Source organism: Camelus bactrianus, chromosome 13 (genome assembly GCF_048773025.1).
Source record: "Camelus bactrianus isolate YW-2024 breed Bactrian camel chromosome 13, ASM4877302v1, whole genome shotgun sequence".
Taxonomy (NCBI): domain Eukaryota; kingdom Metazoa; phylum Chordata; class Mammalia; order Artiodactyla; family Camelidae; genus Camelus; species Camelus bactrianus.
Genome location: NC_133551.1, coordinates 69,152,780 through 69,179,892, shown reverse-complemented (window position 1 = coordinate 69,179,892; position 27,113 = coordinate 69,152,780). Strand labels below are relative to the sequence as shown.

At 47.8% G+C, this 27,113-nt stretch overlaps 2 protein-coding genes across 3 annotated transcripts in view; one reads left to right on the top strand and one right to left on the bottom strand.

The window, feature by feature from the left end:
• Positions 1 to 3,810, top strand: part of LOC105070946 (chymotrypsin like elastase 2A) — a 16,673-nt gene extending 12,863 nt beyond the window's left edge. Inside the window, exons 7-8 of the mRNA XM_010957502.3 lie at positions 237 to 389; positions 3,711 to 3,810. Coding sequence (XP_010955804.1) covers positions 237 to 389; positions 3,711 to 3,728 — 171 coding nt within the window. The 3' untranslated portion in view covers positions 3,729 to 3,810. The remainder of the gene's footprint in view (positions 1 to 236; positions 390 to 3,710) is intronic.
• On the bottom strand, positions 2,735 to 27,113 carry CASP9 (caspase 9). 2 transcript variants are annotated; one of them, XM_074377363.1, is made up of 9 exons: positions 26,869 to 27,113; positions 23,720 to 24,116; positions 16,582 to 16,616; positions 15,519 to 15,695; positions 15,006 to 15,095; positions 13,630 to 13,777; positions 6,930 to 7,109; positions 6,203 to 6,312; positions 2,735 to 5,002 (listed from the first exon to the last, which is right to left on the bottom strand). In XM_074377363.1, exons 1-9 carry the CDS (start codon positions 26,998 to 27,000, stop codon positions 4,913 to 4,915), a joined length of 1,359 nt encoding a protein of 452 aa, XP_074233464.1. In that variant the 5' UTR covers positions 27,001 to 27,113; the 3' UTR covers positions 2,735 to 4,912. The 2 variants fall into 2 exon arrangements, with proteins under 2 accessions (XP_074233464.1, XP_010955803.2); XM_010957501.3 differs by lacking the exon at positions 26,869 to 27,113 and adding an exon at positions 26,697 to 26,844.

Sequence of the window (27,113 nt, the reverse complement as noted above, 5' to 3'; positions counted from 1 at the left end):
TAGAAAGTGCTTAGCTCCATTCCAGGCACACAGGAAGAATGACTGCTCGCTCTTGTTGGTGTTACGGGGACATCTTGAGCTGTGACCACAGGGGCTGGCCTCAGAGAACATGGGGGCCCATGGTGGAACAACACAAACGCACTGCAGACACGGGGCTCTGACAGGCAGCCCCTTCCCCTCCCGTCACCCCACCCAAGCTCCCGGGCCCATCCTGACAGAACTCTGGCCTTCCTCAGGGGGACTCCGGGGGACCACTGAACTGCCAGGCGGCTGACGGCCAGTGGGAAGTGCACGGCGTGGTCAGCTTCGGGTCCTCCCTCGGCTGCAACTACTACCGCAAGCCTTCCGTCTTCACACGGGTCTCCAACTACAACGACTGGATCAATTCGGTAAGAACCAACCAAGCCCTGGGCCCCGGGGCCCCGCCCTACACCTGGCCCCATGAGGGCCATGCCGACCTAAGGTCTGAGAACCCCTCCCTCCTCCTGAGAGCTAGGCAGGAGCCCCCTGGAGGAGGTCGCAGACTTAAGCAACCCCTGTGGGTGCCCCCTGGGGGCCCCCCACAACTTCTGTGTGAGTTAACTGAAAAGACACATAGAGGGTGGCCTTGTCCAAAGAGCCTGAAAACAAAGGTCACCCCTCAGGCACTAAGAACAGGTTCCCTAGGATTCGTGGGGTTATTTTATTTTTGCTTATCCACGTGTAGGCCTAGTCCCCACCGTCCAATGCTGTATTTATCTGCAAAGCCCCAGACCTGGTCTTCTGAGACCCCCACAGCCTTGATTATTGGAAATTAGTCCTAAAGGGTCCTCCAGCTATTCTGTAGGGTCAGCGATCATCTCGGTTGGCCCTGGATTGGGAGGTTTCCTGGGATGCAGATCTTTGTTTTAGACCGAGATAGTCCAGGTAAATGGGACTGAGTTGGTCCCACTATGACTGTGAATGTGTCCCCAGAGAGTTGCGTCCTGTGAGCTCAAAACCAGTGCCTTGCAGGGTGGGTACAGCTCAGTGGTAGCGCATGTGCTCAGCACGCACGAGGTCCTGGGCTCAATCCCCAGTACCTCCATTAAAGAAAAAAATACATAATAAAATTATTTTTAAGAAAAAACAGTACTTCATAAACTTCCACACCAGCTCAATTCCTATTTTTTAAAACCATGAGTATACATTCATTTATAATAAAAATTTTTTAAAAGGGGTGAGGGTATAGCTCAGTGGTAGAGCGCCATGCTTAGCATGCACAAGGTCATGGGTTTGATCCCCAGTAACTCTGTTAAATTTAAAAATAATAATTAATAAATAAACCTAATTACCTCCCCTCCAAAAAACAAAGAAAGAAACAAACAAAAAAATAGTAAATTTTTAAAGGGTGCTAAAAAAAAACAACCAAAACACCAACACCAATCTTGGGAGCAGCCACGGATACGATCAGCAGTTGGTGGAAGCAGCCAGAACAGGGCGTCTTCACAAGAAGGCAGGCCTGGGCGAGGAGCCTGGGGGAGGGAGGAAGAGGCATCATGCCTGGTGATGGATGCTGGGGAGGGGGACACTCTGTGCCGATTGGGGACACTTTCTACCCACCTCCCAGCATTGCCACCACCTCAGTTTGCTCTTCTATCAAATGGGACTTGAACTAGATCAGGGCTCACCCACTTTTTTAAGAACCAGAGCAGGTGGGAGTTATGATGCTTGTGACAGAGCCCCAGAGAAGGGAAAGCTGGCATCTGATTTCATCATTTTAAGTTTAATTTGCAGAGAACTGTTTAATTAAATCAAACTGACACTCCACTATCAAATCAAATATGATACCACAGCCATGAGCATGTGGTCCCAGGAGGAAAATGACACTGTCAAATGGGCACTGTCAAAATAAGCAGGTGGCTGGCTCCAAGTTTTCCCATTCATATTTGCTGGCTCCTTGTTCATTTGTCTGTCTGCTGGCATTGCTTTGCCAACAAGTGGTCAAAGGCACCAGAGATTCCAGAAAAGTTTGTTGGAGAAAAATGTAAAATCAAGAAGAGAGTGGCCATTAATTTACGAGTTTTTTCTGGCCCATTGGGGAAAAGCTTTGATCCTGTTTTGGCAGAAGAAAGCCTGAGTCCAGCTTTGGAGGTGCCACCAGCAATTCAAAGGAGCCTGGTCCAAGATGGATTGGATGGAATGACGTTTAGGGCCTATTCCCAGCCAAATCCTAGGATCCTTTCCAGCCCCAGCTGCTGCGTGAGTCACCAGGCAGCTGGTCCTGGCAGCACCTTGGGGGCCCAAAGCAGGGACCGGGAGCAACTGTCCTGTCTTTTGGTCCAAGCATCAGCTGTTCCCAGCCACAGACACAAGCACAACAGAGCAGGCCTCAGCCAAAAGCCCGGCCAGATGTCAGAGGGGATCAATAGGGAAAGCAAGGCTTGCAAAGCAGCTGGGCGGAGGCCCCGTGTCCACGGGACAGCAGCCAGGGCAGGCACATGTGCCCGTAACAGTTTCCAGGAACGGCAGAGCCAAGCAGCCAGCTGTCCTCCGGTGGAGGCTGCTTGGGCAGCTGCAGAGGGGCCAGTGAAACCTTGCAGTGGTCCCAGCCCAGGGGCACACTGTGTGCAGCCTGGAGTCCCAAATCCAGACAGGTGACGAGCCAAGGTCAGGAAGCTGCCAACAGAAGGCAGGAGCAGGGAAGCGACCAGACAGGTGGCGAGGGGCATTTATCCTTTCAATAAATGTTTGCTGAATGACAGCAACACAGGAATCGTCAGCATTCACCAGCTTTATTTTCATCTTTATTTCAGAAAGTTAATACATACTCACAGTAAAAATATAGGAAGAATATAGGAGTGTACCAAGTAAAAAAGTAGATGCGTAGATGCCCCTCCTCGTTTTGCATCTCCAGTTCCACCCCCGAGAGAGAATCAGTCAACGGCTTGGTGTGTGGTCTTCTGGACTTTATTTGTGTGCATCTGTAAAATGTCTACCTATGTACATGTAAACCAAAAACAGAATTTTCCTCTTCATACTGTTCTGCAACTTAGCGTTTCCACTTAACACCGTATCACATCTTACAGTGTGGGCCCAGATATCTGTGTCGTTCTTTTGAACAGCGAAGTGATAGTCCATAGCATGAAGAGAATGAGTGAAGCTTTCATCTGTTTCCTATCTTCCACTCTCACGTGGCTGCAGTGAACACCCTTGGACACACACGCTTGCACACGGATCTGGGTATCCGTGCTAAGAGGTCCAGCAGGATCACTGGATCACGGAGTTGGCGTGTCCGAATGTTCAGTAGATACCGCTAGACAGCCTCTGAAAACAGGTTACAGCCCCACCCACAGCGTGTAACGGTGCCTTGCAAACAGCTGTGGTTGTTAACCATTTCAGGGCCCTCAAACTTTTTGAGAAACACAAGAAATCTACAACCATACCCATCTATACTCTCGGCATATAATTTTTAAGAGCGCCCAGGCACCCCGCCCTGAAACCCAAACAGGACTCCAGGCTCAGACCCCTCTTTACAGGAAGCCCCAAAGGTCAGTGAAAAGCTGTGATGACATCTTTTTCTCCAGGGCATCATTAGACCCCCCCCCCCTCCCAGGGAAGAGCTGCTTCATGGAGGGCTGCCTGATTCACACGGGCAGTACAGAGCAGGGAAGGAGAAAGCCAGGAACTTGCAAAAGCACGGCTCTGCTCTGCTGGGTTAACCTGATTATTTTTTTGTCTGTGTCCTGCAGGTGATTGCAAATAACTAACCACCAGAAGGCCCCGGGACTGTTTTAGACTTGGAAAGGTCACAGGTGTAAAATAATAATAAAGTGACAACTATATGAATCATATCTTGGCAAGAGTCTTATTAGCAAACCATCCTCCCATCCAGGGCCCTGAAAGCAAGAAACAGGCCGGGGTCCGGACAGCTTAAAGGCCTCGGGGTGGGGCCTTCTCTGGGGAAGCCCATCTCACGGTCACACAGCAGTCACCCTGCGGTGCAGGGTCCTACAGCCAGGAAGACACCTGGGGGCACAGGCTGGACTCAGAAGACCCGAGTCTGGCCAGGTCTCTCCACTGGTTAGTTGGGTCCCCTGGACAAGTGACTTAACCTCCCTGAGCACACAGCTCCCACCCCAGTCACCTTCCTGGGATGGGGTGAACATCAAAAGAAATGAGATGGGTAAATGTTTCCAAAAAAGCAAGTCTCCTTTATAAGGAAGAATAAAGAGTTGGAGCAAAATGAGGGGCGAAATAGGTAAAAGAGAACCCATATTCACCTAAGACTTTTTTTAAGAATACTGCAATATAGAGAAAGTTGGTAATTTTTAAAACTTCATTTAGGATTCACAGATTCCAGCTGTTCAGACTCCAGTAGCCCCAAACTGCTGACCTAAGAGAGATGCTGGTTTGTCACCAACATTTCCTGTAGATCAGTGGTTCTCCAGTGGGATCCCACCGGGGAAAGCTGGCAGTGTCTGAAGACATTTTTGGCTGTCACTACTCGGGGAGACGTGCTATTGGCATCTGCTGGGCAGAGGCCAGGGGTGTTGTTAAGCATCTCACAGTGCACCAGACAGTCCCTGCAACAGAGGACTATGTGGCCCCAAAGGTCAGTTGTGCTGAGGTTGAAAAGCCCTACTCTAGAGAAAACAGGGGTCACGGGCCACAGCCAAGAGCCAGGAATGGGCCACTGGCAAAGAGCCCCGTGGTGTCCACAGCGTTCTGCTCTTCTTTCTCCATCGCTGGTCATTTGGCTCCAATTTGGAAGCTGCCAGGAGCCTGTCTGCCACCCGTGAGGAAAAAGCAGGTCCTCTACGGGCTACAGAATCCTTCAGCGCGTGTCAGCCATAGCTGTGCGAGAGTCCAGGCCTCAGCCTCAGCCGCTGCCGGGCCTGGAGCAGGAAGGTTCGGGGTGAAAGCTAAGGCAGGGCGAGGGGCCCTGGCCTCATTACGTTTTAAAGAAAAGTTTTTTCCGGAGGAAGTTAAAACAGCCAGGAATCTGTTTGTAAATCCCTTTCACCGAAACAGCATTAGCAACCTGTGAAAACAGGACCACGGGGAGGCCTGTAAGTTCTCTTGACTGAAGTAAGAATTCCAAGGAGGGGCTGGGGTGGGGGTCGGGCATCCACTGAGGCAGCACTTTATCTGTTTGGGATTTTGGGGTTTTTTTTTTTTTTGAGGGGGGAGGTAATTAGGTCCATTTATTTATTTACTTTAATGGAGGTCCTGGGGATTGAACCCAGGACCTCGTGCATGCTAAGCACGCGCTCTACCCACTGAGGTATCCCCTCCCTTCTGCGTCAGCATTTTAAAACCAGCTCTGCTACAGCCTCAGCCTCCTTGAGACAGGAGGAGAGAGAGATTGTGTGTGTGTGTTTGCATGCGGGTGTGTTGGAGGGGTGGTCAGGGGGATGAGTTACAGAATAAGCATCTCAACCACAAATCTGGAAAACTCAAAATTCAAAATTTCAAAATTCAAAAATTCACTAAGTTCAAATCAGATTGAAAGGTTTGCCTGAAGAAAAGCTGAGAGAAGAGCTGGGGCCCAGGAGCCGAGCGCACGGCTGAGCCCTGACAGCCCGGTTGCCTCTGAGGCTCACTTGCCGTGGTCACGGCTCGTGGTGCCCACCGCGTGCCCCAGAGTCATGCTGGGTGGTGGCCCTGCACCGGCTTTCTTCTCTCCTCTGCTCAGCTCAGCAAAGCACACAGCCGGAACCTGCCCAGGAGGAAGGAGCGGTCCTGGCCCTTACAGCCCCTTCTCCCGGCACAACACACCTGAGCAGAGCAGGAGGGGCCCACGTGTGCTCTGAGACCCTCGGAGGAAGCACCTGCTCTGAGCGGGGCCAGATCCGGCCATCCTTCCCTGTCCTCTCTCACTGGGGCCTCCCGAGAAGGGGATACGCTAAAGAGGGGTTCATGGTTCTTGAGGGTCAAGATTATGTGGTGAGGCAAAGAATACACGACCCATGACCTGCCTTCAGGGGCCATGCTGGGGCCACTGAGCCACCCCGCCCTGGCCCTGGGGACTGGCTCCATCAGCGGGGGAGCGTAAGCCTGGGGCCTCAGAGGCTGGGAAAGGCAGCCCTTTGTGTAACAGGCAAACATCACGCAGGCAGTAACTTCTGGCATTAAGAGAAGCAAAAGCTCCTGCTCTCAGGGGAAGCCCGGGTGCAGAAAGCCCTGTTCACCCCCACCACCCGCCTCGTGGAGGACACACGGCCCCTCCCAGCAGCCTCACCCTGAGCAGGAGAGTCTGCAGGTCCTCACAGTGGGCCCACTGCTCAAAAACACTGTCCAGGGTCTCGATGTACCAGGAGCCGCTCTTGGTGTCCCTCCAGGAGACAAAACCTGTGGAAGGACAAATGCTGAGCTGTTTGGGGAGCTGCCCGGCCCCCCGCATGCAGGCAGGCCCATCTCTGGACCCTGACTGAGGTACACAGCTGGCAGCAGCCCACAGCTCTGGGCTCCATCCCATCCTGACCTTGCTTCAGCCTCGCCACCACTCTGTGACATTGGTTGTGGTTCCTGTTTTCCCAACAAGGCAACCAAGGCTCGGAGAAGTCAAATGACTCTCCCAAGGGATGAGAAAGGAAGGAAACGAACACTCGTCACACCCGCTGTGTGACAGGCACTGTGCTCAGTGGTGGGCCAGCCACCTTGTTCATCGCCATGATGAGCCCCGAGGTACACTTACTATTTCCATTTTAAAGACGAGAAGACTAAGGCAGGGCCAAGACAAGGGTGAGACGAGTGTTGCACACCAACGCCAGGGTACGTGTCTCCTTAAATTTTGCATTCTAGACACTTTGCCTGCCCGGCCCTAAGCTGAGGCTCAGAGAGGTGAAGTAACTCACTCAGGGTCACACAGGCACCAACACCCAGGTCTTCTCTTCACAACACAGCTGCTCCTAGGGCAGATGAGGGGAACCGCTGGCTGGGAGGACAAGCCCTCCTGATCCCCTCACCTGGGAAGGTGGAGTAGGACACCAGGATGTCGCTAGGTGTTGGCAAACTAGACACGGCGTCCGGCTGGTCCACGGTGCCCGGGCCTTCCTGGAACGGGGTAGCGTCTGGCTCAGGGTCACTGTCAGGAGTCTGGCCTTCAGGGAAAGTGGAGGCCACCTCAAACCCATGATCTTTCTGCTCTGTGGGAAGCAGAAACAGATGACCCTGGTCAGTGAAATACCCAGACCGGAGCTCTCACTTCTCAGCACCGTCCAGCCTGGGAACACCTGATTCTGTCTGGAGCCCGGGGCCCCAGGGTCAGGCAAACATGAGCCGGAAACTGAAACAGAAGCTTTGCTGTTACTACAACAAAAGTTTTACATATTCCTTAAGTTAAGTTAGGGGGGAGGGCTGAGAATGCAGACATTTTAAAAACAGCTATAAAAATAGAAACAAGTTACAAGGTCCACACCCAGAAGAACTGGAAACAAGTGTTCAAACAAGAACTCAGACAGCAACACTCATCACAGTATTCACAACAGGTGAAAGGTGGAAACCACCCAAGGGTCCACTGACACATGACTGGATAAACAAAATGTGGTAGGAACATCCAATGAGATATTATCTGGGCTTTAAAAGGAATGAAGTATTGATACATAATACAACGCAGACGGACCCTGAAAACACGCAGTGAAAGAAGCCAGATACAAAGGGCCACGGAATACGACCCCATTTGTATGAGCTCTTCTGGAGAGGCAACTGCATCAAAAAGAAAGCAGATTAGCTCCACTCCAGGGAAGGGAGTGACTGCTAATGGGTGTGGAGTTTCTTCCATGGAAGATAAACCGTCCTGGATTTACATGGTGGTGACAGTTGCACAACAGGATGTATTTATTGTCACTGAGTTGTACAGTTTAAAATGATTTTTAAAAATGTTTCTTCTGTAGAGCACAGGGAACTATATTCAATAATGAAAAAGAATATATGTATGTATACGCATGACTGGGACATTGTGCTGTACACCAGAAATCGACACATTGTAACTGACTGTACTTCAATTAAAAAAAAAAAAGTTAAAATGCTAGATTTTATGTCACTAAAAAACAAGCCACCCCCAAAAAGTCACATTATTCAACCTTAAAAAGGAAGGAAATTCTGATACAGGTTACAACATGGATGAACCGTGAGGACATTACTCTGAGCGAAATAAGCCAGTCGCAGAAAGACAAATACGGCACGCTTCTACTTATATGAGGTGCCTAGATCAGTCCAATTCATAGAAACAGAAAACGGAATAATACTAACTACTATATAAAAAAACAGATAAAAAACAAGGTCCTACTATATAGCACAGGGAACTATAGTCAATACCTTGTAATAGTGTATAATTAAAAAAAAGGAATATATATATGTATAACTGAATCACTATGCTGTACACCAGAAATTAACACAACACTGTAAATCGACTATGCTTCAATTAAAAAAAAAAATCATGGTTTATGACACTGATGGCAGACACACACACAGTACTCCTGGGGTACAGAGCACCCAACCCAGGCCCTGAGGAAGACAAAAGAAGAAGATGGGTCCTTCTATCTGGGGGGCTAAACATCCAAACTGAAAAAAACCTATGCCCTCAATTTACATTGAGACTCGGATTCAAAAAAATGATATAAAACCCATCTTTTTTTGGGGGGGGGGGTAGGAATATAGTTGAGGAAACTGTCCACTGTATCACACAGTCCCCTCTAAGACAACTGAGGAGAGAAGAATTGCCAATCTTGGCTTCTGTCTTACAAATACCGAATTAGCAGTTCTTAGGAAGGATTCTATCTTACCCTATCTTGCCTTGGCTGCTGGGAAGCACGAAGCCAAACTGGCAGGCCCCCTCCAGCAAGCGTGCAGGACCTCACAGGATGCATTTCTAGATGCCAAACTTACTCTTCTTCTCCCCTTGTATTTCTATTTCCTCTCTATTTTGTTCTACTATATCATTTGTACTCTCTTAAACTATCTCAAATCCTTTTATGAAAACCAGAGAAAGCCACAAGTCATAGGTAACTGGATCCACGGAGATGTTTACACCCCTGACCCAGTAATTTCCTAAGGAAATCATTCAAGGGAAGCCAAAAGCCCTCAATATAAAGACATTTGTGGTGATGTGAGCCAAAAATTGATATCACCTGAATGGCCAACATTAGCGAAATGGTTTAGTAAATGAGTGCATATCACTAAAATTCAAGATCATAAAGCCATGTGAACTAGTGACGATGGGGACAGTGGAGACATGGGGAAACACTTCAAGGATAATGTCTGATGAGAAAGGCAGGCCAAGATCCAAAGGTTAACAGGCAAAATGAGACGGCCGAGTCAGGCTTGCAGAATTCTGGATGGATTTTTTTTTTTAAGTTGTCATATTTCCTGTCTTTTCAGTTTTAAAACCCAAACTTCCCCAAAGCAGTGGCAGGACTGAAAAATAGAGGGGGTGGAGCAGGACTGGGGCCACACAGAGCTTAACCACAGAGTCATCAGGGTGGTGACACTGCAGGACGTCTCCTGGGACGAGCTCACTGCAAGGTCCAACTCCAGAAAGAAGGGGCTGAAAAGAGCTTCAGTAAAGACAGGCAGAGGGCAGAGTGGCCCAGAGGGGTCCTGAGGAGAGGGTTTCTGAAGCAGCGGATTGTGACCCAGGCTCCAATGGGAGAAGGAGGAACAGTCTTGGTGGGAGAAACAGCGCCTGTCAGGCAGGCCGGGGTGGGGGTGGGGGGCTGCACCCATGGTGGGTAACAGCAAGGAGAGAGGGAGGTCATGGTTCATCCAGGAAGCTGGGGTCCTGTCTGCAGGGGACAGACAGGCCAGAGATGGCTCTGGAAACCCCATAATAACCCCAACATCTACTGACCTCTCACCCCAGACAACTGAAGCTCAGAAACACAGTAATTTGTGGTCTCACAGCCAATGTGCAGGGGACGGACTCTGCCATACATTTTTCTGCCTCTCAACTACCGTGTGGCTTCCCATGGAGGCCCCCAAGCCTGAAAAGGGGGCTGCTTAGAGCTGTGAAAGCCGGACTAACCTACAGTTTTCTCAGGTCACCACTTCCGGTTGTTTCTTTGTTGGTCAAGATTCTGGAATCTGCCCCAGGTGTCTGGGAATGATCTGAAGTGGGACGGGGTCGGGGGGGACGTAAGATGGGGCTTCCTGGGCAGCAGGGTGCAGCGGGGGATGCCGTAGGGTGGCCTAAGGGGTGGGCAGGGGGACAGCCTGTGAAAATGGGGCAGAGACAATGGTCCGAGAGGGGAAGATGGGGGGACAGAGGCTGCTAGCTGAGTCTTCGCCTGGGGGCTACGCATTCTAGGCACTGCTTTGTTCTTAAGGAGCCTCATTGACTCAAACCTCCCCAAAAGGAAGACTAACTACCCATAAGAGCAAATACACAGTGGGAAGAGGAGCTGTTCCCTCGGCATATAAATTTCACACCCACTGCAGCAAAGTCTTCTTCCTTTCCACCTTCTCAGCGTGATCTCTAAAGTTCTGGCGGGGTCACCCCAAAATGAACAGCTCGACCTAACGGAGGCTGCCCAGCTTTGGCCAATTCATCAGGCTACTTACCCACAAAGTTACTTCCTCCTTGGTGCTCACGCTACCTCTTAATGAAGGGATAGAGAGCATGTTAGAGGATTTTCAAATTGTTTTGAATTGTAACAACAGTGAATCTTAAAAAAGAGCAACCCAAAAGTCACCAAAATCCAGGGCTGATGTTCAGAGACATGGAAACAAGAGGACACCCCACGGGACACTGACAGAGATCCCCAACACGTGGGTATTTCTGTTCTCAGCAGATGGTGGCGCCCCCATGTGGCAGCGGCATTAAATACAGGAACACACAGCCTGCAGGGAGCTAAGCAGGGACCGAACACACTCCAAAGGTGGCATCTCAATCTCTGCTGTCCAGGTTGGAATCCTGCTGTTCCCAGTGATTGATCTTGCTTTTAATGGCGAGAGTGTACATTACTTCAAATTTTGCTCACAGGTAGTTTTATATGCTTCAATTTCAAATTCAAGCAATTAGAATCCATGTGAGATGCAAGCACACTGTGAGCTTAGTGCCAGGCCGGGGACCCAGCTGCAGGGCAGATGGGCCTGGCCCTGCCCTGGGAGAGCTGGCCAGGGGATTAGGTCATCTCTATATGAGGACAAAGTGCTATGACAAGGGAAGGGGCTGCAGGAGCACAAGGGCCAGCGAACCCTGACTTTGTACAGGAGAAGGGGTATTTAGGGAAGACTTCCTGGAGGCGATGACAATAAGTTGTAACCAGAAGGATGGATGATTAAGCGCTGCCCAGGAGACAAGGGAGAGGAATGGCACACACAAAGTCTGAGGAGCAAGTCAGAGCTTGTGGGGAGGCTGAGCAATGCTGGGGGGTTAAGCAGGATGGCATACCAGCCTGGGGAGCGAAGTGGCCAGGGCCAGATCAAGGGACTTGTGGCCCCACTAAGAAGTCCAAAGAGTGACATGCAAAGATCCTCCTTGCTGCTGAGAATGGGCAGTGGGGCAGGCACTGGCCTGGAAGACCAGCTAACTAAGTCCCCCAGAAAGCCAGGATCCCACCTCCCCTTTTGCTCATAATTCCCTTGCCCATTCTGTTTTCCATTTGATTCACAGGAGAAAGGAGGACCACATGCTTCAGAGTAAGAGCATCACTTGCCCATACATCCTGGATCATAAGAAGAAAGACAAATTGGAAAGGATTTCAACCCAAGAACTGCAGCCTTTCCACCTTCCCGTCACCATCACTCTGAGATAACTGCGCTGGTGACAGGGGTGGGGCTCTTATGTGACACTGAGTCCTCTGGGGTCGGCAGGAGGAGGGGAGGCCAGGTTTCCAGGTAGGGAAATGAACCAGGTGTTAAGTGCATTGAGAGACACAGTAATCAGCACATTAGATATCATCACAGTAACGCCAGACTTAGGCTCTGTTACTGTCCTTACTTGCCAAGACTTCTAGAGACTAACTGGCACGTGGTTGTGCACGAAGTAAGTGGCCAAATTATGGGTGTGGATCATGACAGTAATTTAATATAGTTCCAGTCAAATTATAAATTCCAGGGGACAGGGACCCATCTGTCCCGTATCCCCAGGACCTAAAACACAGCCTGGTTTATACAGCAGGTGATCAGTAAACTTATCGGATGAATCATATGACCAGAGCCTGCCCTCCTAGGCCACCCTCCCCACCACCCCCGGAAACCTGGAACAGTATGGGACAAATGAACGTGTGCAGGAGAATAAGCCACAGGCGCCCATGTTACAGGTCACTGCGTGCACGGCCGCCACTTGGACAAGCTGGACAGCTCTGCGGTGTAACAAGGCCCATCTCTCTGGCAGATCAGGCCAAAGGACAAGGACCTAATAACGCCTTTCAGACATCCCCACCCCTGGAGAGCCCAGGACACTGGGACAGAATTTCCAGTGTTCCCACCCCATCACGTCCCATTATCCAGGACACATAATGTTCTCTCTTCCTTCTTTTTTTATTTTTGGGGGGGGAGGTAATTAGTTTTATGTATTTATTTATCTATGGAGGTACTGGGGATTGAATCCAGGACCTCATGCATGCTGAGCGCACGCTCTACCAGGGAGCTATTATCCTGCCCCCTCTTCTTTTTTTATTTTATAAGAAAACCAGGTAATGGTGAAGTAGGGCTTAGGTTTAAAATCAGGGTATATGCAAATCAAAACTACAATGAGGCATCACTTCACACCAGTCAGAATGGCCATCATTCAAAAGTCCACAAACAATAAACGCTGGAGAGGGTGTGAAGAAAAGGGAAGCCTCCTACACTGTTGGTGGGAATGCAGTTTGGTGCAACCATTATGGAAAACAGTATGGAGATTCCTCAAAAGACTGAAAATAGACTTACCATATGATCCAGCAATCCCACTCCTGGGCATATATGCAGATGGAAACTTAATTCAAAAAGATACATGCACCCCAATGTTCATAGCAGCACTACTGACAATAGCCAAAACATGGAAACAACCTAAATGTCCATCGACAGGTGATTGGATAAAGAAGTTGTGGTATATTTATACAATGGAATACTACTCAGCCATAAAAAGGAATAAAATAATGCCATTTGCAGCAACATAGATGGACCAAGAGAATGTCATTCTAAGTGAAGTAAGACAGAAAGAGAAATAAAAATACCATATGATATCACTCATATGTGGAGTCTAAAATCAGGGTATATGGCCAAACTACTAATAATCTAAGTAATCCTTAAAAATTACTGAACCCAAGTATCTAGGCCCTTGGGAATTCCATTAATTAATTCAGCGATGGCCTCCCTTTCTCTGGGAGAGTGGGAAGGGAGTCCAGCTGATGGAGGTCAGGGGAATGACGATAAAGAAAATGAGAGTTTTGCTCTCTCCTCTGCTTTGTTTGTTTTGCCCAAGTCTCTGGGGTTGAAGTGGCCAAAGCTGAATGGTCCCCTCATGCTACTGTAGGAAGGAAGACACGAACCTCTAAAGGCTGGACAGAGCTGAGGCTACTTCAGCTACAGGGAGGGGCCACATTTGGCCAGCAGGGACAGTGCTCGGGACCCTGTGACTTCCTGGAGACCCCCGGGACATCATGAGGGTCTGGTGGAGAAGGAAGTAGGCAGCGGCTCCCTCCCCATGAGAAGTACCTGCAGAGGGGCTGACGACCAGCTTACCTCCACCACAGGCCTGGATGAAGAAGAGCTTGGGCTTCCCTCTCAGGCTGGGACAGCCAGTCCCATTGAAGATGTTCACAATCCTCTCGACGGACACAGGACATCCATCTGTGCCATAAACAGCCCCTGGGAACTGGAGGTGGCTGGCCTAGAAGACCAAAAATCCTGGTTACAAAACCAAGAAGTTAGGGTAGGAATCCAACAGCCTATTCAGAGGTTTCGTGGGGGATCAAGCACTTAGAAGATCCCAGCCAGGGTCACAAGGCTGTTTTGACAGAGCAGGTTGGTTCTGGGCAGCCCCTGGGCAGCCTCTATTCCAGGGGTCTCAAACTCACATGCCTATAAGCACCAGACAGCCCAAGTCAAGAGTGCTGGCCAGCTTCGTCTAGACTGGTGGTTCTCAAAGTGTGGAAATGGAAATGCTCCCCGGACCAGCAACATCAGCATCACCTGGGGTAAGACACGCAAATTCCTGGGCCCCACCCAGACCTCCTGAATCAGAAACCCTGGTATGGGGACCAGCAATCTGGTCTTTCAGGCGCCTCTGTTGCAGCTAAACGTTAAGAACCACTACTCAAGACCAATTCTGCTCAAACGTGTTTATGTGCATGGAGATCTCGTTAAGGTGCAGGCTCTGAATGAGAGTCTGCATTCTCACGAGCTCCCAGGTGATGCTCATGCTGGCGGTCTAGGGGCCACGCTGTGAGTGAAAGGACCAAAGGGGTAGCCTCTACCCACCCATCAGCCAGAGTCTCACTCTGTGAGGATGCTGGCCTGATAAGTGGGCTTTTGTGGTTTTTCAAGAGAAGCTGGAAATCCTGATTTTTGCACAAAAATTGCCAGTTTTGAAAACACTGTGCAACCCATAGGGGGACTACCGGACCCCTCTGTAACCTCTGTCCTGTCCAACGCTTCAGCTTGAAAGATGACGAAAGTGAGGCTCAGGAAGGGGAAGGGATTTGGCCACAATGATGCAGCACGTTAGTGGCCAAGCCCAGAGTGGGTCCCAGTGTTCTGACTCCCAGCCAGTGCCAAAGAGCCCAGGACAACACCAAGCAGGACTGAGGCAGGAGCTGGGAGCTCTTGTGAGCTGTGCCGGGCTCTGAACAAAATGCAGGGTAGGAGCTTTGTGAGCAGAGCTTGTCTCTCCCTGCCTCTTCCAGGTGGCTTCTCCCAGAAACACTGGCCCACCCAGGAAAAGCATCCAACTGCTGGGAGGGCCAAATGACTCCCGAGAAAAGAACGGGAGGTGGACAGGGCCCCACGGCTCTTCCCACTAAGCCCAGGGTGTCTTGGAGACAGGAAGGGACGGGCTCCCTCACGGCCTCTCAGTGCAGCCCTCCTGGGCACCTGCCCGAGGACGTGCGGCCTCCTACCTGACAGCCATGGGAAAGGATGACCACCACGCAGCAGTCCAGAGCGCTGTGGTCCCGCCGTGCCAGCTCCACCAAAGCCTGGACCATTTGCTACCAGAGAGAGTTGAAGGTGAGTCAGAAAGCTGACGGCTCAGGTCTCCTCCTGGGCCTGCGCCGTGCTCCCAGGGCCAGTACTGAAGTAATGACTGTCACAGCACTCCCAAGAGCCACCCTTCTTGGTGAAGAGGTGCTGTGCTGGCCACTCTTCACGCACTCCTACGACCCTGGGAGATGAGAATGATTCTTGCTATCTAGACAAAGAGGCTAAGGCCCAGGAGTCACACGGGCGGGGGAAGAGCCGGTCCTCAGCCCAGGTCTCTGAGGTTGACGCTTGCGCTGGTGACCACTGAGCCCTACTGCCTCTCGAGGTCCCACAGACCGGAGGGCTCGTCTTGGGGAGTCGCTTGCTTTCGAGGACCCTTGCAGGACACCGTCCCGCCCGCCCCCATCTCTCTCCGCAGGCAGGGACCGTACCTTGGCCGTGAGGTCACACTCCACCTCCACCACGAAGTGCAGCAAGTGGAACCGCCGCTGCAGCCTCTCACAGTCCACACTGGAGCCGGTGCGGGTCCTGAGCCCCGACTCGCGGCGGAAGTGCACGTTGTTGACAATGAGGCAGCGGCCACAGGGGTCCGCGCTCAGGACATAGGCCTGCCAAGCACAGGGACCAGGGTAAGCTGGGTCTCCCTGCACTCCTCAGGAGAGAAGGCGACCCCCTGCTTTCACTGATGGGGAGGACAATCTGGAGAGACGGCACAGGGAACGGAGTCTGCCTCCCCGCGGAGGAGGGGCGGGGTCTCTACTCAGCATGCCAGACTGCGGAGCGAGCTGGGGTGAGCACTGGCCGTGTGATGGACGAACAGCTAAACTTGGGGTGGAAGATTAGCTCCCTTCACAGTTGTCAGAGGTGGAGCTGCTAGCTTAGAAATCCAACTTCCCTCGACATTCACCCCCAAAAGGCCCAGCAGCTCGCCCAGTCGAGGGGAGCACCTGAGAATCCTGGGCTCTGTCGGCACCCTCTTGCCCAGGCCACCCTCGGAAAGCCTGAGGCCGCTTCCTCCAGAAGCTCCACGTTTCCCTAGTAACTCTCTCCTTTACAGAACTTAACAGTACTTATATTTATATTTCTTTGTGTCCCTAGCCTCTGCTAGGCTGACGGCTCCAGAGGGCTAGAAACTCAAATGGTCTGTTCCCAGGTGTTCCAGTACAGAGCCAGGGGCTGACACATATGAGCCACACAACAAATGCTGCGACTAAGCAGAGACTGACTTGGTCTGGGGCGGGTGCCACAGCTGATTCTGATGCCACCCCTCGTTAGATCTAACCCCTGACTTCACAGATGAGGAAAGAGCGGGGCTGGACGGTCAGCTCCAGTCAGAGCTGTGCTGGGTGCTATGGTAGGGCTGGGACTGCAACCCTCTCTCCAGCTGGGCTGGGTTCCCCGGGCTCCTGACACGGCTGCAGGAAGGACCTGGGAAGTGGAGAGCAGAGGAGCCCAAAGCCAACACAACTGGCCCCAAATCACATGAAGACTCACCAAATTGGCATTTCCCTTGGCTCTGTCCTGAGCACCTGGAGAAAGAGAGAGAAAGAGGGAGAATATGAATGTTGGGGTCCAACAGGGGAGGGGCAAGGGACACTGTGAGAACAGCCCCCACAGAAACGCAGAGGGGCAGGAACTCGGGAACCCTCAGGCACTACTGGTGGGAATCAAGCTGCACAGCCACCTTGAAGAACTGTTTAGAAGTTTCCAAAAAAGTTAAACACACACCTTCCCTCTGACCAGCAATTCCACTCCCAGGTATATACCCAAGAGAAATGAGCACAACGGTCACAAAAAGACCTGGTTATGAATGATCACTGAAGCCTTATTCATCACCCCAAAACTGGAAACAACCCAAATGCCCATTAACAAGCTGATGGGCAAGCAAATCGTGATACAGCCGTACAGAGGAATACCACACAGCCTAAAAAGGAATGAGCTACTGATACATGCAACAACATGGATAACCATCAAAACACCAGGCCAAGTATAAAAAGCTGGAAGGTTTTATACAGTGTGATTCCATTATGTGAAATTCTAGAATACATGCACCCCAATGTTCACAGCGGCACTATGTACAATAGCCAAGACATGGAAACAACCTAAATGTCCATAGACAGATGACTGGATAAAGAAGGTGTGGTATATTTATACAATGGAATACTACTCAGCCATAAAGAAGAATAAAATAATGCCATTTGCTGCAACATGGATGGACCTGGAGATTGTCACTAAGTGAAGTAAGCCAGAAAGAGAAAGAAAAATACCATATGATATCACTCATATGTGGAATCTAAAAAAAAAGACAAACTTATTTACAAACCAGAAACAGACTCACAGACATAGAAAACAAACTTATCATTACCAGAGGAAAGGATAAATTGGGAGTTTGAGATTTTCAGATACTAATATATATAAAACAGATAAACAACAAGTTCATACTGTATAGCACAGGGAGCTATATTTAATATCTTGTAGTAACTTCTGGTGAAAAAGAATATGAAAATGAATATATGTATGTTTATGTATGACTGAAGCATTATGCTGTACACCAGAAATTGACACCTTATAAACTGAGTATACTTCAATAAACTTGTGTGTGTATATATATATATATACACATACACACACACACATACACACGAAAGAAAGAAAGGAAAGAGGAGAGGAGAGAAGAGAAGAGAAAAGAAAAGAAAGAAATTCTAGAACAGAAAGGCATCAGGAAGCTCTAGGTCTGCTCCCTCTCCATTGAAACCATGGAGCCCAACACACAGTAGGTCCTCGGGAAATAGCTGAAGAATGAATAAATGAGTAAAGACGATCATCATGTTTCCTTCAGTATCAAAAGAGCTTTCTTTCATTTCAATGAGCAGAAGTCAACTGGCCACCACCCTCTAAGGTTATGAGACATCTCTTTTTTACACAAAGAGAACACACCGACTCCTGCCCAGTCACAATGGAGACTGTACTCATGGTCCAACGATGGTGTCGTTCACTGCTCAGAGCAGGCCTGGGCCTTGTTGAGAAATATTCTCTTGCCAGTTTAAGAGCCATGCCAGAAATGCATTCACAGCCAATTTTTTAAATTAGAAATGGTTTCACCTAGCCTGAAGGCTCCTATTAGACAGCAGACTTAATTCTGAAACAATTGCTCATTTCCAAAATTCCATTGCACCCCAAAAATATACCATCATCTACTACTGAGGGATGTATTCACTTCCTGAATTAGCAGTAATGATCCACAAAGTGAGGCAGTAACATCATCGAAACAGCAGAATAAAAGTTTTCTACCGCCTTCCCCTTCCCAAAGAACGTTGAGTTTGACAATCACCCACAGACGAGTGCCTTTGTGGAAGTCCAGGTGTCCAGCCGAGAGGTTCAGGTGCAGAAAATCCAGACAGATGGGACACACTGAAGAGGCCAGTCCATAAAGACTGGAGGAGGTGACTGTGTCTTCAAATGCAAAGACAGCAACACAAGACTTCAAGGGACATGAAAAATCAGGGAAACATGACACTATCAAAGGAACACAATAATTTTCCACAGTAAGTAACCCCAAAGAAATGGAAATCTGTGATTTTCCCAGTAAAGAATTCAAAACTTTCATCTTAAGGAAGCTCAGTGAGCTACAAGAAAACACAGAAAGACAATTCAACAAAATCAGGAAAACAGTATACAAACAAAAGGAGACGTTTAACAGAGAAATAGAAATCTTTTGAACAAAACACAAATTGTAGAGCAGAAAAATACAATGAATGAAATGAATACACAACAGGAATCATCATCAGACTTAACCAAGCAGAAGAAAGAATCTGTAGAAGAAAGTCATTTGAAGTGATCCATTCAGAAGAGAACAAAGAAAATAAAATGAGGAAGAGTGAAGAAAGGCTGTGTATGTAAAGCCTGTAAGATCTCATTCAAAGAAACAATTTATGCATTATTGGAGTCTCAGAAGAAGAGAAAGACAACAGGACAGAAAGCTTATTCAAAAAAATAACGGCTGAGAACTTCCCAAATCTGGGGAAAGATCTGGATATCCAAGTTCATGAAGCTCATAGGTCCCCAAACAACCTCAACCCAAAAAGATCTTCTCCAAGACATATTATAATAAAACTGTCTAAAATCAAAGACAAGGAATTATAAAAAGCAGCAAGAGAAATCTATAATGAAAAAGAATATGAAAAAGAATCTATGTATGTAACTGAATCACTATGCTGTACACTAGAAGCTAACACAACATTGTAAATCAACTATACTTTGATTTATAAATAAATAAGTGTAGCAAGAGAAAAAAGTTCCTCACATACAAGGAAACCGACTTACAGCTATCAGTGGACTTCTCAGCAGAAAGCTTGCAGACCAGAAAAGAGTGGGATGATACATTAAAAGTGCTCAAAGGGAAAAACTGCCAGCCAAGAATACTTTACCCAGCAAAGCTGTCCTTCAGAATTGAAGGAGAGATAAAAGACTTTCCCAGGCAAATAAAAACTGAGGGAGTTCATCACAGCCTTACAAGAAATGCTGAAAAAAGCTCTTCAAGCTGTAATGAAAGGATGCTATTTAGTAACACGGAAACACATGAAAATATAAAACACACCAGTTAAAGTTAAGTATGTGATCAAATTCAGAATACTCTAATACTGTGATATGGTAGAATGTTAACCACTTAACTTTAATATAAAAGTTAAGGGACAAAAGTATCATATATAATTATTGCTACAATACTTTGTTAATGGCTATGCAATATAAAAAGACGTAAATTGTCAAATATTCTGCCAGCCTGGACCTTTGAGGAAATCATAGCACAGTTCCAGTGCAACAGCCATGAAAAGGTTCATTGAGTAGTAATGACATTTTATTTTACTACCATTTTAGCTTTTCTCATTTTTTTCTTAGATGTGTTTACAGTATGTATGTCTTTTACAATTTTATTCAGTTTTCATGCTTATTAGAATTTATGTGCTCCAGACCAATAATCATATCTGCTTAATTTTCTCTGTATTAAGTTCAAGTAGGCACTAAATAAATGTTAATTTAAGATTACTTTCAAGTTTTAAAAAATATGTAAATTGTGACATCAAAAATATAAAATTGAGGGAGGAGGGTATAGCTCAGTGGTAGAGTGTATACTTAGCATGCATGAGGTCCTGGGTTCAATCCCCAGTACCTCATTTAAAAAAAAACTGATTACCTCCCCCCAAAAAACAAAACAAAAAAATTTTTTTGAAGGTTAAAAAAATATATCTACATAATTGATGCAATCCCTATCAAAAAATCCCAAGAACATTTTTCACAGACATAGAAAAAATCCTAAAATTTATAAGGCACCACAAAAGACCTCGAAGAGAAAAAGCAATCTTGAGAAAAAAGAACAAAGCTGAGGTATCACACTCCTTGGCTTCAGGTTATACTACAAAGATACAGTAATCAAAACAGCATGGTATTAGCAGAAAAATAGACACATAGATCAATGGAACAGAATTGAGAGCCCAGGAATAAACCCACACATACACGGGCAATTAATTTTTGACAAAGGAGTAAAGAACATATGAGAAAGGATAGTCTCTTTAGTAAGTAGTGTTGGGAAAACTGGATATTCACATGAAAAAGAATGAAACTGGACCCCTATCTTACACCACTCACAAAAATTAACTCAAAATGGATTAAAAATTTAAATGTTGAGACTTGAAACCATAAAACTCCTAGAAGAAAGTATTAGGAAGGAGCTCCTTGATCCTGGTCTTGGCAATGATTTTTTGGATATGACACCAAAAACCCAAGCAACAAATGCAAAAATCAACAAGTGGGACTACATCAAACTAAAAAGCTTCTGCACAGCAAAAGAAACAATCAACAAAATGAAAAGGCAACCTACAGAAGGGGAGAAAATATTTGTAAACCATATCTGATAAGGATTGATAGCCAAAATATAAAAAACTCATACAACTCAATAGCAAAAAAAAATAACAAATAATCTAGGTTAAAAATGGACAGAGGGACTAAATAGACATTTTTGCAAAGAAGATACACAAATGGCCAACAGCTACATGAAAAGATGCTCAACAACACTAATCAGGGGAACGCAAATCAAAACCACAATGAGATATCACTTCACACCTGTTAGAATGGCTATTATTAAAAAGACAGGGGATGATAAATGTTGGCAAAGATGTAGAGAAAAGGAAACCCTTGCACACTGTTGATGGGAATCTAAATTGGTACAGCCACTAGGAAAAACAATATGGAGATTCCTCAAAAAATTAAAAATAGAACTACCATACAATCTAGCAACTCCACTTTTGCATCTATAGCCAATAAATGGAATCAGGATCTTGAAGAGATATATGCACCCCCATGCTCAGTGGAACATTATTCACAATAGGCAAGACAAGGAAACAACCTAAGTGTCCATCAAAGGATGAATGGATAAAGAAAATGTGGTATATACACAATGGAATATCATTCAGCCATAAAAAAGGAAATTCTGCCTCTTGTGATGATATGGACAGACCCTGAGAGCACTGTGCTAAATGGAATAAGTCAAACAGAGAAAGACAAATATTATTATCTCACTTCTATGTGGAACCTAAAAAAGCTAAACTCATAGAAACAGTCAAATGTGGGTTGCCAGGGGCTGGGAAAATGGGGACATGTTGATCAAAGGGTACCAACTTCCAATTATAAGATGCATACGTTCTGGGGATCTAATGTATAGCATAGTGACTATATTTAACGGTACTGTATTATATACCTAAAGGTTACTAAGTGAGTAAATCTTAAATCTTCTCACCATACATACCAGAAAAGTGTTAATTATGTTAGTTGGTGGACGTGTTAACTAACTTTATTGTGGTAATCATTTCACAATTTATCCATGTATCAAATCATCACCTTAAATTCACACAATGTTATATGTCAATTATATCTCAATAAAGCTGGGGGGAAATTTTAATTTTTACTTAAGAAACAAAAAGTCCGCAAAGCAAAATGATTGTTCTTGAGAGGCCAGTGGGCTACGGGGATATGTGGAGGGAGTAAATCAACAGATGCACAAAAGAAAGAGGAAGGGACGGCTCTAGGCAGAGGGCACAGCAGGAACAAAGGCAGGGAGGGGTGTGGGAGCACAGCACGCTCGGGGACCCTCACGGAGGATGACGTGGTCACGCACGTCATGCATAAGAGCAGTTTCTCCCAAACTGACAGCTCCCAAGAAGCACACAGAGGTAAGCGTGTGTGCAAAAGAATCAGTCCCGGCTTGAGCATCACCAGGGAGACACCTGTGTCTCCAGCACAAAGAGAAGGGAGAAGCACATCCTCTCTGCTGCCCTCATTATGTTTACTTGTTTCTCTGTGTTAATGAGTCATCCAAAATCACAGTTACTCAGCACAGAAAACACATGCCACTTTCTGCCCATCAAATAGGAAAAAAGGTTCATACTCATTGTTGGCAAGAGCGGAGGAAAACGGTCTCCTTCACCTACGACTGGTGTGATTTTAAAACGGCGCTTTTTTGAAGTCCCAGTTGGCAGCATCTACCAGATAGAAACACGGACCCTTTAACCCAGTAATTTCATTTCTAAAAATGTATCCCCAGTCGGAAATAGATGAACACGCAAGGCCACGGCAGAAACAACACAAATGTCCGTGAACAGGGGTTGGATAAATGAAATACAGAGCAAAGCACTTGTGAGGCCAGACAGCGGGGATGCCTGGACTGCAATCCTGTTCCCACATCTCACCAGCTATGCGATTTGGGGTGAGTCATTTCTCAATCCGTTACTCACTTCACTCAACAGTAGAATGGGAAAACTGTACCTTCCAAGAGAGTTGGTAAGATTAAATTGAGTCATTTATGTACACACTCCTTGCAAAAAGTAAGGTTAATCATTATTATTATTATTATTACTACTATTATTATTATTACTATTAGCATCCATACCACACGATGGTCCACTAGGCAACCATGATATAGGAAGTGCTGGAGCTCTGTGTGCTGCCATGGAAACAAAGCCCTAACTAAAAACAAGCCACATGCCCATCAACAAGAGAATGGTCAAACAGATTGTGGATGACACAGAACAAGAACTACCTCACAATGAAAAAGAACTAACTACTGATACACACAATATGAATGAATTTCACAACTATAATGATGGCAAGAGAAGCCAGACTCAGAGAGCACATAGGATTTCATTTATATTGAAGTTCAAGGACAAGCAAAAGGGATCTATGGCAACAGTGATCAGAATAGTGATTCCCTCGGATGGAGGAGGAGTGGGAATAAACTGGGAAGAGTTACAAGAGAGTCTTCTAGGACACCAGAACATTCTATGTCTTGATGATCTGAGGTTTCATTATCTGTGTATCCACATAGGTAAAAATTATCCAACTGCACTCTCTGGATCTCTGCATTTTCTTGGATGTAGCTTTGTGATCTTGGGCGATTACTTAATCTCCCTGGGCCTCAGTTTCCTCTACAAGAATGGGTCTAATGATGCCCTGCCTTGCAGGATGCTGTGAGGGAAGGAGGGAAGGGTATGTGCAGTGCCAGACCTCAGCCCACCCAGCTGTACCACTGGTCACTCCTCAGTGACCACCCAGTATGCCCACCCGCCAACCACCTGGTACTCACAGACATCACTGAGTCCTCCAGAACCAATGTCCACTGGCCTGGGCACCTCTGGTCTGAGAACCTCAGGTCTGAGCTTGGCCGGCCAGAGCTCCTTCGGCCCCAGCACCACTGGAACGAGTTTTCCTGGGGTTGGCATCAATGGATCCTGCTTACCCACTCCCAGCGACTCTGGTTTGAGGCCCTCTGGCCTCAGCACCACAGGCTTAAGATCCAGGGGTCTGATGGCCTCCAGATGCTGCCTTGCCGCTTGACTACTGGTTCTCAGTAATGAAGCCAACATGTTCTGACCTGTGTCCTCCAAGCAGGAGATGAACAAAGAAAGGGCCTGACTCCCTCGAGTCTCTAGATCTGTGATCAGCTGCCTGGCCTGATCACGCCGAGACCCAGAGCCTGCCCGCTGTTTGGAAAGAAAGACATGGCACAATTATCACACGCTTTTCTGTGATTCTCACCCTCTCCCCTCATTTCGCATTAACCTAAGTCTAAACAATCAGGCACGTGGGCAAAAATTGGCACACTGAACATGTGTCACCAACCAGTCTTTGTTTACCTATTCATTCAGTATTTTGGAGGTGTCTACTGTGTGCCCAGCACCATGCCAAGTGTTAAAAATGCAGCAGCGAACAGTCTCAGTCCTCACGGAGCAAACATCCAGTGGGAGATGCAAACAGACAAATCCACAAAGACACAGCAAGGCGAGAAGTGCCTGAAAGGAAAGCACGTGGGGCTGGAAGGGTTCAGGGGCACTCAACTCAGCCTTGAGCGGTCAGGGAAACCTCAAGGAGGGGATACCTTAGCTGAGACCCCAGGGAACATTAGGAAGTGAATTCAGAGAAAGGAGATATAAGAGGGGGGTTGGGAACAGAGCGAGAGAGGAGACCTTTGCGCAGTCACGCCCAGAAAGCTGAGAGCCACTAAAGAGTCTTAGTAAGGGAGTGACAGGGTCAGATCTGCATTTTAGAAAAATCATCCTAGGAGCAGAGTGGACTATGGAAGGGCATGGTCCACAGCTGAGTCAGGTGGTGGCAAAGACATTGCAGCTGGAGCAGAGACAAGTGAGGGGACCGACCAGAGAAATCAGGAGGGAAAACTGACAAGACTTGGGCTTTGACTGGGCAGATGGTGAGGATGCAGGAATGGTCAAGGTTGACAGGTGTCAGGATGGTGGGGCCGGTCACTAAGATAGGGGGCAGGAGGAAGATGCTGGTCATCTGCTGGTTGTCCTCTGAGGCTCAGCTCTGGGCAAGTTCCACAGGGCTGAGACACCACCCGATCCTCAAACATCCTCCAGCAGCATGGTCCAAGAGAACTTTCTGTGGTAACAGAAATGTTCTTTATCTGCGCTATCCAATATGGTAGCCATTGGTAATATGTGGCCACTGAGCACATGTGACTAAGGAACTGCATCTTTTATTCTGTTTAATGTTAATGTTAATGACTTCATATTTACGCTTAAATAGCCACACGTGGCTAATGGCTACTAAACTGAATAGTACAGACCTACGCTATCACTGAGAAGATAATTCTCACCCGCAAAAGTTAGCTACATGCCTACTCCCCTGCAAAGAAATCATGGTGTTTTGAGCTCTCTCAACATTTACTGAACACTCCCAGTCACTGTTAAATGCATCATTTCATTTCAGTCTTCCTTAACAACCTTAAGGGGTTAAATTATAATTATTCCCACTTTGTGGATGAGGAAAACTGAGTGGAAGAAAGGTGTTGCAACTTGCTAGTGTGTAATATGTAACAAAGTAGGATGACAGCCCAGACCCATAAGGCAAAATGGTGGCCCCTTGTTCACAAGACATTCTTTAAAAATTCTGAATCCGGGAACTTGACATGGAAATCAAGATTTCCAGCTTCTTGTTGTGAAAGACCTGGCGACACTGGGCCACATTTGGGACGACCACACTCAGCTGGAGCTGGGGGTCAGGACAGAGGCTGCCTGCTGCAGTTCCCACCCACTGGGCCTCTGGGGGCATTTGAGTTTATGACCCCTGTGAATGTACCTGAAGGCAAGCGGATGGCCTCAAACCATTTCCACCCCTTAGTACACAGCAGGTGCTTATAAGAATTCTTTAAACATTATTATTCATTGATAATTTTCCATATGATATTTGTCCTATTAGAGACTTCCTCAAAAAAAAAAAAAAAAAAAAAAGACTTCCTCACTTGGCCAGGCCAAGCTCCTGGTAATGCAGAAACTGGACACTTGGGCAGTAAGCAGCCCATAGGGCACCATCCAAAGGTCCCCAGGAAGCCACTCCCACCCTCTGTCATGATAAGAAATACCTCCTGTCCCCTCCTTACCTCACAGGCCTGCAGTGAGGGTCAAATAACACAGACATGAAAGTGCTTTTAAAGAGCACCTCAGGGGAGATGGGGTAGCTCAGTGGTAGAGTTCATGCCTAGCATGCACGAGGTCTTGGGTTCAATCCCTAGTACCTCCATTAATAATAAATAAATAAACCTAATTACCTCTCCCTCAAACAAAATTTTAAAAAATTAAAGAGAAATTCAAATGTTTGACTTTACTATTCTCTTCTTTACCTGCAGGGGCCCCTCATCTCCAAAACCCCTTACAAAACATAAACTTAACACAGGAGGGGCTGGCCAAGGCAGACCGGGCACAGCCAGCTACCATAGGATGTGCCCCCACTCTTGTGCCTGACACTTTACTGTTTTACATCCTTCACTTTTAGCCCTCGTGGAAATACTACTGCTGTCCTCATTTAACAGTCCAGGAAACTGAGGCTCGGGGAGGATACAGTGCAAGGCAGTCAGATCTCCCAAGTTGGTGCCCCGAATCTCCACCCAACAGGAGGGAAAAACAGGCAAAAGAAGCACAGCGCTGCAGCAGCTAACAGCGTACTCCCATAGTGCAGGGTGTGGGATCGCTTCAGCAAACCCTGGAAGAGGTGTTTGGGGTTGTTTGGTTCCTCTGGGCGATTTAGGATTTCCTCACAATGGTTACCGAAAGGGCGTGGGTGCCGTGTGGCACAGACGGGGCAGGGGAGGGTGGAAGTTCGGCCATTTAAGTCATGGTGTGGCTTCAACAACCCTCTCCGCGCGGCCTCGCTGTCCCCTAGAAGTCTGTTTGCCGCGCGGGAAGCTGGGGGCGCCGGCTGGAGGGGGGCGGGGCGCACCTGGATTTCCTCTATCATGTCGGGGGTGAAGAGCTCGCGGTTCAGCAAAGCGTCCCAGAGCGAGGCCACCTGCAACTCGCTCACCAGCCGCAACCGGTACCGTCGCAGGACCTGCCGGTCAGCCTCGTTCATGTCTGGTAGACGGCGGGGACCCCAGCCGCCTCAGTCAGCTTCCGAGCTTCGGCCGCCGAGCCGCGCCCCGCCCGTTCCCCAGGACCCGCCCCGGGCCCCGCCACCGCGTTGTG